This window comes from Necator americanus, chromosome I (genome assembly GCF_031761385.1).
Source record: "Necator americanus strain Aroian chromosome I, whole genome shotgun sequence".
Classification (NCBI taxonomy): domain Eukaryota; kingdom Metazoa; phylum Nematoda; class Chromadorea; order Rhabditida; family Ancylostomatidae; genus Necator; species Necator americanus.
In genome coordinates this window covers 3871791-3887398 of record NC_087371.1, presented here as the reverse complement: position 1 = coordinate 3887398, position 15608 = coordinate 3871791, and the positions used below count along the sequence as shown (strand labels likewise).

The window sequence follows — 15608 nt, the reverse complement described above, 5'->3', positions numbered from 1 at the left end:
CGCTTGATTTTTTTGTTGTGGACATGAGGCCTAGGGTGACCTAGCCACTTGTGGTGTGGAAATCCTTCGTCGTCGCAGAGCAGCGGAGCCACCTCCCTTGCGGCTTTTCATGGTGGTTGAATCCGGTCTGACTTGTCCCACAGAGTACGGCTGTGTGGCGCTCCATGCCTGTCGGAGATGCCCGGCTAGCTTCGTATATTCCTAATCTTTCCGTAGTCTCGTTGAGACCTTGACGGTTGGGAAAAACCATACGAAGAACATGAAATTCATTTATGAAATTTTGAGTTATGGATGTGACATTCAGTTTTTTTTTTCAGAGATCCCGCATTTGATGCTTTTCTAGTGGCAGCTCCTTGGAACTTACGCTACCATGAAGAAGACACGAAGTAAGCTGTTTCAAAATAACTCTGGAACTGAAATGTGGACATGAGGCTTAAGAACTTCTAACCGCTAACGCGGGGTGGAGATCTTTTGCCATCGCAGAGCAACGGAGCCACCTCCCTTGCGGCTTTTCATGGTGGTTGAATCCGGTCTGACTTGTCCTATAGAGAAGGTCTGTGTGGCGCTCCATGCCTGTCGGAGATGCCCGGATAACTTCGTATATTCCTAATCTCTCTGTAGTTCCGGTGGGACCGCGACAGTTGGGAAAAACCATACGAAGAACAATTAACAAATATTCGCCAACTAATACTGAAAATGAGAATTCACTGATGTTCAGTTTTATTCCAATATTTAGATCCTACTAATGTATGGCCACTGAAGACTTTCGGAATTTGGTTCTTTTTCTCTGTGGCTACTGTATACGGTGTATAACGTGGATTTATTCTCGTGTTATTTTTTTTATGATGTCAATAAATTTATTTCGCGAAACGATACACTACAAAGGGTGCGGAGCCGTAGCTCCGAACACAGCTATGTTTTGCGGTTGAGACAATGTGTTCGAGGGGTCACGAGGTCGTCTGGCTGGTATTAATTTCTTAGCGTGTCTGACCATTTATTCTCCTTATCAGTTTGTTACAGTAGATTTTAATCTGGCTGGAAAACAACATAATCTCGTTCCTTGTAAAGTCGTGTAGGCTGTCGTCAACTTCCCACCTGTCAATTCCCTCCCAAGTGTTGCGGTTACTGTCTTCTTTGAAAATTCAGGAAACTACAGCTCCACTAGTTGTTCCTTCTAGGAGAGGATGTTGCACGGACTTTTGAATCTGTTATTATTATTCTGTTGCTTTACATTTGCAAGCGGAGACGTTGCTCACGTTTTTCACCCGGTTATCTTAAGTGAGTGGAAGATTTTTAGATTTCTCACAAATTTAGCAATTGCGAACATACCTGACAACAGTCCAGTCGGGTTCCTTCGTTGCCATGCAGAGTCTTATGTAGGTTTAGTAAGGAATAAAGCGTTTGCTTCAGTGGTATTTTGTCCTAAGAAGGACGACAGTAGGGGTGCTGATGATTTCGTAATTTAATTACCTCCACTTCGCATTCGTATTTTGAGGGATGCTGAGCGACTATTGCTTTAAGATGTTAACAGCAGCTGTTGTTTGCTTCATTGGAGTGTTTGGACTTACAGTAGGATGCCTTTTGAAGAAAATATACAAAACCTAATACTTAACCTGATCAGTTTGAAATGACATTTGTTCTGGACCATGAGGCATCGTTTTTTTTTTTGTGTAGTGATGTGTTAATGGTTTAGAAGCTGATTACATTAAGAGATTCTTGAGTTTTATGTGTAGGGATCATCCTACCAAAAATGACTATGAACGAATGAGTTCACAGCTCCGGGAATTGTATTTTTGACTTTTTTGCTAGTGCCATGTATGGAGTAGCATACGGAAATGAGGACAGTAGACAGTGACGTGAACAACTGCCGTCAGGATTCTAGATAGAGATATTTTTCCTGGTGTTCAGGTCAGCTGTCGATTTCCAGTCGATGAAGGAGGTTGTTTTTACTGTCGGTACCATAGTTTTTATTCCACTAACGCCAGCTGGACCGCATTTCACCGTTCATCATAGCCTTAAAGCGGCGATTTAGGAAGGAAAAACTATGGCGGATTCAGTTGGATCCTTGCTAGTGCTATCAAAGAAAAAGAAAACGTGTGATCTTTTTCACTAAGGTAGATCTTCACTATTCTGCTAGACTAATAGACTTGAATCGCAATGTCAGGGATTGTCAGAGGTAGTATTTGAACGTATTTATTTTAAGTTTTATGTAAGACAAGAGAGCAATCCATCATCTGAAAAAGCAGTAAAAGATGGGTTGCACATGCATATAGTTCGTCCTTTTTTGGAAAAGATGTTTCAAAGGCTTTATTTTTGTAGTTCCTGGGGTCGCTGGGAGCCAGCTGGAGGCGAACCTGACCGGGAAGCCGGACGTTGTTCATCCGTTATGCCTACGGCGTACGCACAAGTTTTTCGATCTCTGGTTGAATTTGGAAAAGCTTCTGCCGATTGCAATCGAGTGTTTGGCCCACAATCTAATGTGAGGTCTTTTCTCCCTTGTTTAGGTTTAATTTAAAGAGGTTCTAGTCAAAATCCAAGCACTTGACCTTATACATGTTTCATAATCAAAAACATTGAAGATAAAGTTCTTTGCTTATTTATGTATTCATTGCTATGAACGCATCTTTACATATTTCCTCTGATGAACTGAATTGAGGTTTATCTTGTAATCAATGCGTCGCAACACGGACGAAAAGAACAGAGTGTTAGTGTTGCAGTGAAGGTGAATAAAACGAAATCCTCACCTACACGTGGGGGATGATAAAAAGTAAAAATGATCATTATATAGTAGGGTCAAAACGACATGAAGCACGGTGCAACTGCGTACGCGGCTTCTCTCGAGGCGGTGCGGTGGAGCGTGCGGTTGGGTGCGTTCTGGAACCCTTGCTTGCACCACCCATCGCTGCAGTTTGCAGTGGTCCCACCTCGGTTCCAACTGCTGCCTTCACCGCGCTGTTCCGAGCGCGTACGCAAATGCACCGTGATTCATCTCGTTTTGACCCGACTATAATTATGCTGTCAGTAATGTGAACAAAAGCGGGAAAAATGTTGTAGGGGCACTCAGTAGCGCCTTTATATTACGACGCTCTAACTTAGTTTTTTCTCTTAGTACCTTCAGTTTACATGTCATATATCCTCTAAGACTAATGCTTAGGCCTTAGGGCCCCGATTAATTTGATTATTTACTTCGAGAAATAAGGGCGCTACTGAGTTGTCCCCTTTTCCAACTTTATTTTACCCAACAAAGGCTTATGAGACAAACGGGTGTTAATTATTGTCTAGCATCCTGTGGAACGGTGCGTCATTCTTAGGGATATCTTATTCCTATGCCAAAAAGTCAACTATTGTGTTTTCCAGGCTGCAAACCAATTCTGAGACTGGGGAAGTTTCCAGCATGCCCGGTGTCGATATTCGAGTTTCAGGGTTTGGCACATCGTCATCTGTTGAATTTCTAGACAAAAGCAGAGTAAGTGGTCTGGGCGTTTGGTTTCAGTGGTCTGTCTTAAAGCATGCGTGGTGTCTCGTTCTGTTCATCACTCGGTAGGTTCAAAAAATTCGCTGCGTTTCTCATCACCTATCCACCTCGAAAATAAGGTTCTTCGGTGCATTTGTATTCCTCTATTTGTGTGATCGATTGACAGGCATAGAGAACACTTTTTTCTTTTCTTTTTGTTTTTTTTTATTGGGGTGGGAACCAGTTCATCAAAAAACTATAATCTAGGCTGCTCCCGGGATGTATTTCTTCCTACTAGTGGAGAATCTTGTGAAATGGGGTCTCCGGCGTGATGTGAACATCACTGGAGCACCATACGACTTCAGACTAGCACCAGGTACGAAAATAAAACTATTCCAGGACTTTTATTGGTGTTATGTGTGTTTCTGTAGAACATCTGGGCGTCTATTATCAAGAGTTGAAAGCCCTTGTTGAAAGATCTTACGATAATGCCGGATACCGACAAGTGGTGCTCATTGGTCATAGTATGGGGAACCTTGTCGCATTGCATTTCTTCACTAAAATCGTCGATCAGGTATTTGAGTTGTTACCAGAGCCTCAGTGATTTAAAGTTTGCTCAGAAAGTGGAGAAAACGTAGTTGGGGGACTCACCATGGCCCTTATTTCTGGACGCTTTATCTTATTTTTTTCTCCTAGTAACTTTAGCTTGCATGTCATAGATCCTCTAAGACTAATGCTAAGTTCTCCCGAATGGTTTAGTTATTTACTTCCAGAAGTATGTTCGACACTGAGTGCCCCCATTTTCATCCAACTACACATTACCCCAGAAAGTTCTGATCAACAGTGTAATGTTGCGTGAGCGCTTATGTAAAGCCGCCATCTCGTGAGGTTGCGATTTTTTGATCGCTGTGCGGTTACGGTCAGAAGGAGTTGTCGCCATACTCCATCGCCGTTGGCGCTGACGTCAAAACTGACGTTGGCTGTGTTATTCTTGATAGTTGTTGATTTCTTCCAGAAGGATGGTCATCGTTCCATCGTCTACAATCAGTACCGACCGGTAGTAAAACCAAATTAGCCAACGTTGGTTCTCTTCTGTCTCTGCCAACGGCGTCGGAGTATGACGGCAGTCCATAACCACTCTTTCAGTAGCCCTGATATTTAGGCATGGAAGAATAAGTATATCAAAGGACTTATATCGATCGGATCTCCTTGGGGTGGCAGCATGAAAACGTTGCAAACCTATGCATCTGGCTATAATTTCGATGTTCCCAATTTCATTCTGAATCCAATGAAACTTCGACCGGCACAGAGGTAAAGGAACTTATGAACCGTAGATTTGGCATGTTTTTTCTGCATTTTTTTTATGAGCATAAATTCGTATTTCATAGAACGTTCACATCTCTAGCAAGTCTTTTCCCAACAAGAATGGCTTGGGGTGGTAACGAATTGATGACCACCGTCGGAAATAGAAACTATACTGTGAGTGTTAAGAAGAAAATATAGAGTTTACTTTCCCTTCGATGACTCTGAATGCAGTTAGCAGATATGCCAGAATTCTTCTCCTATTTGGAGTATGAAACTGGGTGGAAGCAAATAGGAAGGTTAGGTATCGTTGATAGGACACTTGCAGCACCAGGTGTGATGGTAAGTCTGAGGTTTTGAATTGTGAACTGTTTTTCTTCTTGATGGAGGATTTTTGAGGTTCACTGCATCTTTGGGGTTGGATTGCCAACAATTAACAGATTGGTATGGTCCAGTTCCGCGTTCCCACACAAACAACCACTAGAGATAAGAAGTAAGAGTTCTAACATTCACTTGAATTGTCGGGAACTCGGAGTTATCTTAAGCATCGTTGGTGATAATCGTGATCTATTGTTACTGTACAAATTGCCGCAAATATAGGGTTCTAAAAAGTTGTAAATAATGTATGTGTAATCTCGCAGGTTGTGAATCATAGCTGTAATGTTATCTCTATGTCCCTAGTATACTGTAGGTTTTACCTCAATCCTATTCACTTCTAATTGTTTTTGGATTCGATAAAATTTTTAATTGGGAGCTAGTACGGAGTCTTTCAGTCGACAACCTATTCTGTCGTGTTGATTGATATTTGACTCTTCAGAAGGAACTGGCGATGGTACTGTTGAAGAGAAGTCATCGGAATTGTGTAAACATTGGAATCCGGGGAATAACGCTGGAAAGAAGGTAACTACGTGTATTTCTTATTGTTATTTCTTAGTATTATTTCTTATACACGGATCTAAAAACGTGATGCTAAACTTCATCATCACCAGCACCGGATCAAAGTCTGATCAGTACAGCATTCTTGATTCTTACTCAAGATTGTTTCATAACATGATAAGAACGATGGTCCGATAGGCAACATTCCACTGTGTCTCATAATAAAGTGGTCCATGTTTAGGTGACAGTACATCGAATTGATGGCGGCGATCATATGCACACGATTCATCATCCCACAACTATTGAAATTGTTCGACAAGTTGTAATTAGCTCGAACCAGGCGACTACAACCTCTCCACTTACTTGAACCTTGGTTTCTTTTTTGTGGCTAATGCTCCAGGACAAAACTATACGAGTTCACCTAAGCCTTTCAACAGTAGAATTATATATATATATATTTATATTTACGTTAGATGCTAAATTCCTTTACAAAAAGTCAATCACTTCACAAATGACCTGGAAATTGTTTCATTTGTTCAGATGTCTTATGACAAATGATCTATATATTCTATTAAAAGCTATAAGATCTAAATTCGACCTATTCTTGACTGTAGAACTACTATTTTTAATCCTTTGAAGCAAGGTGTTGCAGACAAACTTCGAAATAATAATAAACTCAGATTAATTTTACTAGAAAAATCATTATCAAATGTTGTGGACTATTGATTGGTTGTGGTGATTGATTATACTGCAATACTTGCTGCGTTATCCAGGAATAGACGATTGAAGTTAGAAGCTCTTTACCTAACAGGAAAGAGAAATGATCTTATCACAGTTCATGGAATTCTTTGTGGTTGTACTACTTGGGAATTTCTAATTTCTTCTCCATTCAAAAATCGACAGTCAGTTGTGGTCCAACATTTAAGATTGGCCTTACTTTTCCATAGATAGTTAGTCAGACAATATTTTTTCGTTAACAGAGCTGCCTAGGAGTACTTGACTATGTGCAAAAGGGTTCCCACACACACCACGTTTTCACTATTTAAGAGAGCTGTTGGCGGATTCCTCAAGCAAACGAGTGATAAGAGGTTTCTTTGATTGTATTGAGTAATGTATGTGTTACTACTCAATTTTTTAAACTGTATATTTGTGTTATTTGTTCCTTGTATTCTCGGTTCATACACACATAGGTAACCATGTAATGAATAAATAAACAAATAAATGTTTAAAATTGACTCGTCCTCAAGAAAACTAGTAAATGCTAAAGAGTTATGGAGAAGTACCTGGAACAGAATCACAGTTATTGGTTGAACAGAACATCACTTATGCAATTCTACTAGCCTCTTGCACATTTCAAGTGTACACAAATGAGCCCCAAAGCATCCACGGACGTGGATGGGAAGTCTGAGTCTCTTCTACGATTACGTTGGTTTCCTATTGGGAAACCACTACGTCGTCTGCCTTATTCGAAACTTTGCTTCTACATAGACAAATTCTTGTCTGGTAACGACAATTAACTTACGGATAATACTAATGACAACAATAACGCTAAAAATCCAACCCAACAACGTCGATAAAAGATAGTGGAAAGAACATTTGAAATCAACATCTGCGTTATAAATCATGTATTCTCGTTTGAAAAAAGTGGGAAACTGCCTAAAACGAGAAAGAGGTAGTACTGAAAAATAAATAAATAAAATGCCGATAAGTGCATAGAACACTGAGACTAGTATCAGAAAAGATAAGCTCCGGCAACGGGGATGGGTACGGGTGATCATCTGCGAGAGATCAACGGTAATGCCAATATCTCATTAAAATTAAGATTGGACCGGGGAAAATTGAAAAAGATTTGTTAATGGTTATCAGTGTCTTAAGATGAAGAGTGGTGCGTGTTATAGATCCAAAATAGCTAAGAAAAAATCAAATATTTGAAGAATATATGTAGAAAGATCTACAATGTATAACGCTGATGTCAAATAGGAGTGTCCCACTGCTCTCAACAATGCCATCCCATGCGGTCTTTAACTCAGATAGGATGAGGAAGAGTGTTGGAATTCTCGAGAGCCGATATCCCCAATTTAGATCCTAAAATCCTAAAATTTAAATCCTAAAATCCTAAAAAAGAATCCTAAACCGTACAGTTTTCAGTTTTTTTTTGCTCATTCCGAAATGTAAGGTATCTGTACCTGGTTCATTGCCTCAGGCGTATAGAGTGTAGGAAGACTATAATAATGGGCCATCAATCCTTTGTTTTATGACTTCATCCATAGGTGCGATGGGGAGGTGCTGGACACTCGTTAGGTGAAATTCATCTAGCTCATGGGCTACAGCTGAAGTGATGAGGGACCCTTCGCCAACCATCCAGAAATGAAGGGGGTCGGAGCATCGGCTCCAACTATCGCAGCTATGACTTCACCAACATTCGTTTTTCTACTACAGCAAATGATTAATGATCCCCTGCCGCCTGTACTTCTTACTGCGCTTCTTTCCCGGAGAAGGTCCAGAGAATCCATTTGCTATCTAAAATCCATTTACATGAAATTAGGACCAGGACAAGGATAGCAGAAACGAGAGGAAGGGAAGGAGAAACGAAAATAAAGGAGGAGAGAACAATTGAGAGAGGAAAGAAAAGAAAGGGATCAGCAAAATTATAGCAGATTAAAAATCACTAAAATCATTAGAAATGATTTCTGATTTAGTTTTAGTTTGGTTTGGATATCTTTTATAAAGGATAACAACTATCTCTCTTTTCCTTCCTTGCGCATCGATTACGCGCACCTTTTCCTTCCAATTATGTGCTGTCCATAATTTCTGGAATGCGATACGTCTGCTGTAGTTATCACAGCTGTGATCAGTTGATTTTGTGGTGTTATCGACTCTGACTTGTTACACTGCATCGACAACGGTCAGTCATGTGTGTGTGTGTCTGTGTGTTATTTGCCTCTGGGACACTCACCTGAGAGATTTGAGCTCGTCTGATCTGAAACCGATTAGTCGCCGGTCAGTTGTAGGCTCTTAGACACGAACGTCCTCAATTTGCCGCTGAACTCCGTAGAAGATCCTACGAATATTGAGATAGTTGTAGTTTTGAAGAGCTTCCTTTTCACCTTTTTAGCCCTCGTAAGAGTTTTTTCTCAGCTTCTTTCCTGTTCTTTCACGGTTAGATGAGATTCTTAGTGAGATCATATCGTCAAGCCGGCTTCATAAGCATTTCTGGGAATTAAAGTTAATTGATTTCCAGTAAATGTCTTAACGTTCTGATTTTTATACGCGAATTTCTTGATGGCTTTTGCTGTAATGGATTACGTTTCTATTCTTAGTCATGCTAAAGAATAATGGAAGTTTTTTTTTCTATTCGCTGTAGTTCAGCAACATTTAAAGACCGAAAACGTTGCTGCTCAACGTTTCCTAAAAGCTAGTTTCTCTCTTTTTTTTTTCGAAGCGTTTTCAATCTGAAATCTCTACGCTTTGATCGATACTTTTGAACATTTTGACATTGTATGCTTCCCGAAATTTTAGGAGAAATTTATCTTGAAAGATGTTTTCGACTATAAATGGTCGCACGCCTGCTCAGTTAACTTCCAGCGACTTCAGTATCAGTAGTTTGCTAATAGAAAAGGGTTAACTTGCTGCGTTTTGGGAATCTGAGCAACTTTTTGTGCATTTTGGCTTTAAAGTTGGTAGTAATAATAACCAAATATACCAGTTTGTAACTGTAGTGATGTTTCTACAAACAGCGATCTTTCTAAAAGTAATTTATTTCGGATAATGTTGAAAAAAAAACAATTTCCGATTCCCCCCCCCCCCCACTCGAAATTTTAGATTTGACTTACTATATTACTATTCCCAATCTACAGTAATTTAGTTTAAAATTACTGTAGTTTTTCCAAATGTTTCTGCAGAACTACTACTCGTTTGAATCTTCATTAGAGTCAGCACCAACGGATTTTCTTTTTTTTTACCCTTGAGTATGAGGCTGTTCGAAAAAATCACTCAATCCTCAAGATTTCACTGATTATGAGATTATGCGGCATTGAGTTACATTCTTTGAATGGTTTTCTAATCTAAGAAAGGATTTTTTGCCTGATTGTGAATTGTTTAATGTTCTATGCTGCAAAGACCGTAGTGATAACGGTTTTCCTCTGTTTGCGCTGCAAAAATCTGCCGCTGTGGTGATAAATTTTATCTGCGTTTGCTCTTTATTCTTCGATATTTATGGTGAATACTTATTTTGTTTTCGGCTAATGTTATTTAAGCTACAAATTCCAGATGATTCTACGGATACTTGGATTTACTTTCTTGATCGGTTTGAGCATAATTGTCGTAGAATGCATGTCGCCGTTTGTACGAACACGTTTTAAGAAGAAACCCGAGCATCCTGTAATTCTCAGTAGGTCATTAATAAAAATACAAACATTTATGGATATTTCATCGATTACATATAGTATCCATTATAAAAGTTTATAAAAGTTCACAAAGATTCATTCATTCTACGAGTAAATCGCATCTAATTACAGTACCTGGTGACGGTGGAAGTCAATTGGAGGCGAATCTCACAGGGAAACCTACAACCGTACATTATATTTGCGCAAAGCAGACAACTGATTATTTTGATCTATGGTTGAATTTGGAGTTGTTTGCACCTGTGGTTATCGATTGTTGGGTGGATAATATGATGTAAGCATTTCACATTTACAGTATTTTATTTCCACTCAAGATTTATTCATTTTTATTTGATCGATGCATTTCCAATCACTTCGCTTTTGTATTCTTTCCATAAAAAAATTATTCGTAATTAATTATGGGGTCCTTAAGCTGATGTGCATCCAGGAACTTCAAAATTTGAGCACTATGCTGGCGGTGGAAGACCTTCCCTGTTTTAATCAAAAAATTATCAATTCCGTTTTAAGGATGACTATGAGAGATGATAGGTGCTACACTTCATTAGCAGCGCTTAATTGTTTTGTTCATGGGATTAAGCGTAAACATGATACAGTACAGCGAAAACTTAGTGAAATTAACTTTAGAAAGTAAATATTTGCCTTAGCAAACGTTTTCATGTTCGAAAGACATGTTACGATTCCGTTTTCTAGGCTGGTTTTCAACTCATCGACTGGATTATCTTCAAACATGCCAGGTGTTGACATTCGAGTTCCCGGTTTTGGTGGCACCAGTTCGATTGAATGGCTTGATAAGAGCAAGGTCAGTTTATGAATCATTTCCTAACCTCTTTTTTTGGATTGAGGGACCGGATGAGTCAACTGCAATTTCAAAACCCGACACGTTTTTTCCCTCTTTATGGGCCCATATATGTAGGAATACTAAAGAAAGAGATGGATCTGTTTGAAGTTGAGTTGTGTTCCTCACTACAAAAGCTCCTATGGAACTAGTCAAGCTACCTTAAAGAAGTTAAAGGCAGCATACCACGAATCCGAGGGTGATGAGGGAGCCCGCGGGAAAAGCTAGAGATGGGGTTGTAGATTGCGGAATACGAGGAATTTCCGCTCATCTCTCCCTAATCGTTGTAAAAACGGCGTGGGAACCGATTTAGTTCCGACGAGGTGCGCTAGAACGCTCCTCTATGTACACATTCCCGTCTCCTCGGGAGCTTTTTTTTGGTTTTACTTGAATAGGCTGGTGTGAAGACCTTTTCAATCCTCGACCGCTCGCTCGTAAACGCGGCGCGTGCACAATGGTGACGCGTTGGAACTGAAACCGTCGTTAAAAAACTGCCTTCTATGCCGTTTTTTTTACGACGGAAGAGCTGAGCGGAACCATCCCGAATCCCGCCATCTACAATTTCATCTCCAGCTTTTCCCTCGGAATCGCTCACCACGTCAGATTAGTGATTTGGTGCCTTTAAATTTGCTTCACGCAAATGCTACAGCATTTCTTCTACAGGAGTTTGGTACATGGACGTGTGCGAAGTACTCATGGTCTACTTAGGCTTCGCGCTGAAGTAAAAATGGGTTGTTTAAAGGCATCACCCCACGAATCTGGTGTGGTGCGGGTTTCAGGCGGGTTATGCCTATACGGGGTCATGGATTGTGAAAAAGAGGGTGATTCCGTCCATTTCCTCCTGATTGCCGTAAAAAACGGGCCCGGTAGATGCGGCGCGTACACAAGGCTGGTGCGCTTCAATATAACTCTTGTAGACAACAGCACCCAGGAACGCTCGAAGCCTCATCTTCCGGGCCGTTTTTTTTACAGCGATTATGAAGAGATGAACGGAATCACCATCTTCCCCACAACCTACGATCCCGTATAGGCACAACCCACCTGAAACCCGTATCACCCCAGATTCGGGGGATAATGCCTTTAAGGCCATTAAGATCAGTCTACTGTCCGCCAGAAAACGGTATCTTGCGCTTATGCTCATTAAGTTCACTTCGCTCGTGATAGTGACACGAAAAAACCTTACCACTAGTCTCTTTTTTCATCCATCGGCACACGCGCTGCTGGACAGTGACCCTAAGAACCACAGAGTTTCTGTGGAGTTTCTATATCCAGCCATTTTAGGAAGAGAAATTGAATTGTTTCAGGCATCGACTGGCTCGTATTTTTCTACACTTGTAAGCATGATGACAACATGGGGATATCGAAGCGGCAAAAGTGTTCAGGGTGCGCCGTTTGACTGGCGGCGGTCACCAAGTTAGAGACGGTTTAGTTTTTTTATTTTCCCAACTCAGTACTCTCTTAACTCTTTCATGGCTATTGATAACTACGAGAAAAAAGTATGTACTATTACCACAAATTTTGTTTCAGATGAGCTGCATCTCTACTTTGATTTATTAAAAGTCACCATTGAGACCACTTACCGCTACAATGGTAACACCAAAGTGATCACTTTGGGGCATAGTATGGGTAACCCTATGATGCTCTACTTTTTCAACAATATCGTTGACCAGGTGTGTTGTTTGAGGATTTTACCTCAATTACAATAAACACGATGTACTTATAGGCTTGGAAAGATAAATACATCGAATCCCATGTCTCACTTGCGGCTGCATGGGGTGGAGCTATGCAAATAGTTCGACTATTTGCATCTGGTTACAACATGAACTACTACAGAATAGTTCTGCCGCCCAGCAAGTTGAGGGCAATGCAAAGGTGTGTTTTCTATTTTTCCCGACACCTCTCGCTCCTTGAAGTCAGTTAGCCTCCTCCGTAGGTCCTTCACTTCGTCAGCTTTCCTCTTTCCAAGTGTTGCTGTATGGAATAACAGTGAAGTGTTAGCGAGTACATATGAGAAGAACTACACGGTGAGTCCATCAATTTATTTCTTGCGGTGCACGCGAATATGCGAACATGTTCAGCATTTAGTTTCGAACTCATTCGAATAAAACTGCAAACAACTCCCCCGCTGCATTGTAATAAAGCAGTTGAAATGAAACTAAAAAGAACGAAGAATCACCTTGAGGATATACCCGATCAAAATAATCCGATCAGTCTTAGCCGACCAAATTGTGCGGAAGATCTCAAAGCTATATGCCATTAGGCGGACGGTGTAGCGCAATCGGTAAGAGGTTCTGCTGTGGCTGTAGCATGACCGATCGGAGGTTCGATTCCGTCCTAGTGCCAACCAAAATTTCCCTCCCTCTTATCTCAATAAATTGGTACCAGACTTGTCTGGGAGGGTAAGAGCACTGACTTGACACATCGGCTAACGGATTGATTAATGCCAGACACTTTATCCTTTATCCACTTTATATAGTATTAAGCAGAAAAGTTTTATCAATAAAGAGATTTTTTGACAAAGATCTGGAAGAGATGTGATTTTTCGCCAACCACACAATAACATTAGACAAAATAACGTGAACTGACCGAACTTTCTGGATCTGCGCAAGACATTTCACTATTTGTGACGATTTCTTCTTTACCTATGTTTACTTATGTGCTAACACGTATGAGCGAAGGTCCATAGCAGCTCAAGGCTTAAAAATGGCACTCACTCTCTTCTAATTTCTTCGTATTGTGGCGGGACTGGCCGGTCTACGACAAACCTATATTTTTTTTTTGACCTTTTTTCTGTGTTGCATGAAATAATCGTAATATTGAGATTCATTCTATACTCTAATATTTTTTTGAAATTCCTTCTTGATTTTGTTTTTGGGGTAGTGTAGTGCCATTGTTGAAGTGTAATGGAAAAAGGTCATTCAGAATTTTCTCTTTCAGCTCGCCAACGTTGAAGAATTCTTCAACGACATCAATTATACCACAGGTTGGGAACAATATAAGGTGGCCGCACAAATGAATGGGAACTTGGATCCACCAGGAGTTAAAGTAGGTCATAAGAACCTCAAACCCCCATTCAAAGATTTTGAGAGGAAAAATTTACGGATGTTTCAGGTGCACTGCATCTATGGCACTGGTTTAGACACTCCGGAACAGTTTAGCTGGGCTAAAGGTTACTTTCCTGATTATCCGCCCTCGATTGTTTTCGGGGACGGTGATGGGACAGTGAATCGAAGATCAGCTGAAGTCTGCCTACGGTGGAATGAGTCTAATAATAAGGGAAAACAGGTCAGTTCTTGCTGTGAAAGAGGAACATATTCCCAACGAATAGGGTCTCGTTTTTAGGTTACCACTCACGAAATCCCAGGAGCAGAACATATGGCCATTATGCATAATCCAGCTGCTATCGAACTCGTACGGAAAGCAGTCTACGGTTTATTGTGATCTTCTGCCATTTTTCAACAAGGTCTCCATATCCGCAAATAAAAATTCACTTAAGACTACAACATATATCAGTAGTTTGATTTTGGGCAGAGATTGCTCCGCTTGGTCCTCTAAGTGGAAAATGCTGCAATTATAAAGCAACGATGAAAGTGATGAATTCTTACATATCGCCGGTAGTAACGACAAAGTTATAGTATCATATAAATTCACATTGGAAAATCGTTCTCTCATCTGTTTACTGCTGAAAAATTTGATGAGCAACTGGATTAACTAACTAAGGTGTGGGTTATTATTAGTAAATTCGGCACTGATCAATCTACACTGAAATTTTAACCAAAACTGAAACTTGGGCTAAAATTTTAGCAACTCTAAGCGCGCGAGTTGGCTTGTAACGGCGAGTTTATTCCCTTATTATCGCGATTCAACGCTACAAAAAAGCGTAAAGGTATCACTCCGAAAATCTGGCGTGTTATGCATTTTCGTTGGAGTATACCTACATGGGGTCTTAGATTATGAATACAGAGGTGGTTCCGCTCTTCTCTCCCCGCATCACTGTAAACATACGGCTCCGAAATTGCAACGCGCCACCTTTGCTCCCCTACCCCGCCTGCAATTCGTCGGATGAAATGAACTGCCTATCAGGGCGACCGAATGGATTTTCGGCGAATCGCAGGTGGAGGCGGGGCGCAAGGGTGGCGCGTTGCAATGGTGGACGTCGTAAGAAACGGCGTTTCGGACAGTTCTTGTGGGCAAGGAGTTCGCTATCAAATAGTGCACAGCATTTTTCCAAGTCCATTTACATTTCAAATTCAAAAGAGGCAAAGAATTATCTCTCGACTTACTAAATAAAATAATTGTTTTCTAGTGTTTCTTTTCGTTTTTTTTTAAATGTGACTATAGCACAAAGGGACATTTACGTATTGCAAGTCTTATATAAGTGCAGTTCATCTCCTCGTTGCATACCGTTCCTTTTATTTATATTTCTCTGGAAGCCAAGCAGATACTTTACATTTGCTGTTGAAATACATGAACTCTATAAAAGAGGAACATACTTCTTACTGCTCACGCAATTATTTCTTATGACATTTTTGAACACTTTCAGCGCACACCGATATTTTGTGGCATTTGGATATATCATCTGAAAGAATTGGGACCCTATAACATTTTACCGCATAGAAAAGAATAGCTATACTATAGGAATATGAAAGAATACTTGTTTCTTGAATTCCTCGTTAATTCTTTGAGGTCAACTAGGCCGCATACAGGACAGTACTCATTATGATTTATCCTATAATCA

At 40.4% G+C, this 15608-nt stretch overlaps 2 protein-coding genes across 3 annotated transcripts; both read left to right on the top strand.

The window, feature by feature from the left end:
* Positions 1–842: 842 nt before the first annotated feature.
* Positions 843–5999, top strand: RB195_004405 (uncharacterized protein; the record flags this gene model as incomplete). Of its 2 annotated transcripts, none has more annotated exons than XM_064182233.1 (11): positions 843–924; positions 2320–2479; positions 3358–3466; positions 3722–3830; positions 3886–4028; positions 4617–4765; positions 4843–4933; positions 4991–5098; positions 5156–5249; positions 5574–5656; positions 5874–5999. In XM_064182233.1, the coding sequence occupies 11 exons, from the start codon at positions 843–845 to the stop codon at positions 5997–5999; spliced, it is 1254 nt and encodes a 417-aa protein (XP_064033500.1). The 2 variants fall into 2 exon arrangements, with proteins under 2 accessions (XP_064033500.1, XP_064033501.1); XM_064182234.1 differs by lacking the exon at positions 843–924 and adding an exon at positions 1185–1278.
* Positions 6000–9901: 3902 nt separating this feature from the next.
* On the top strand, positions 9902–14311 carry RB195_004404 (uncharacterized protein; the record flags this gene model as incomplete). Its single annotated transcript, XM_064182232.1, has 10 exons — positions 9902–10022; positions 10150–10309; positions 10726–10834; positions 12175–12283; positions 12398–12540; positions 12594–12742; positions 12804–12894; positions 13808–13915; positions 13982–14155; positions 14213–14311. 10 exons carry the CDS (start codon positions 9902–9904, stop codon positions 14309–14311), a joined length of 1263 nt encoding a protein of 420 aa, XP_064033499.1.
* Between the last annotated feature and the right edge of the window lie 1297 nt (positions 14312–15608).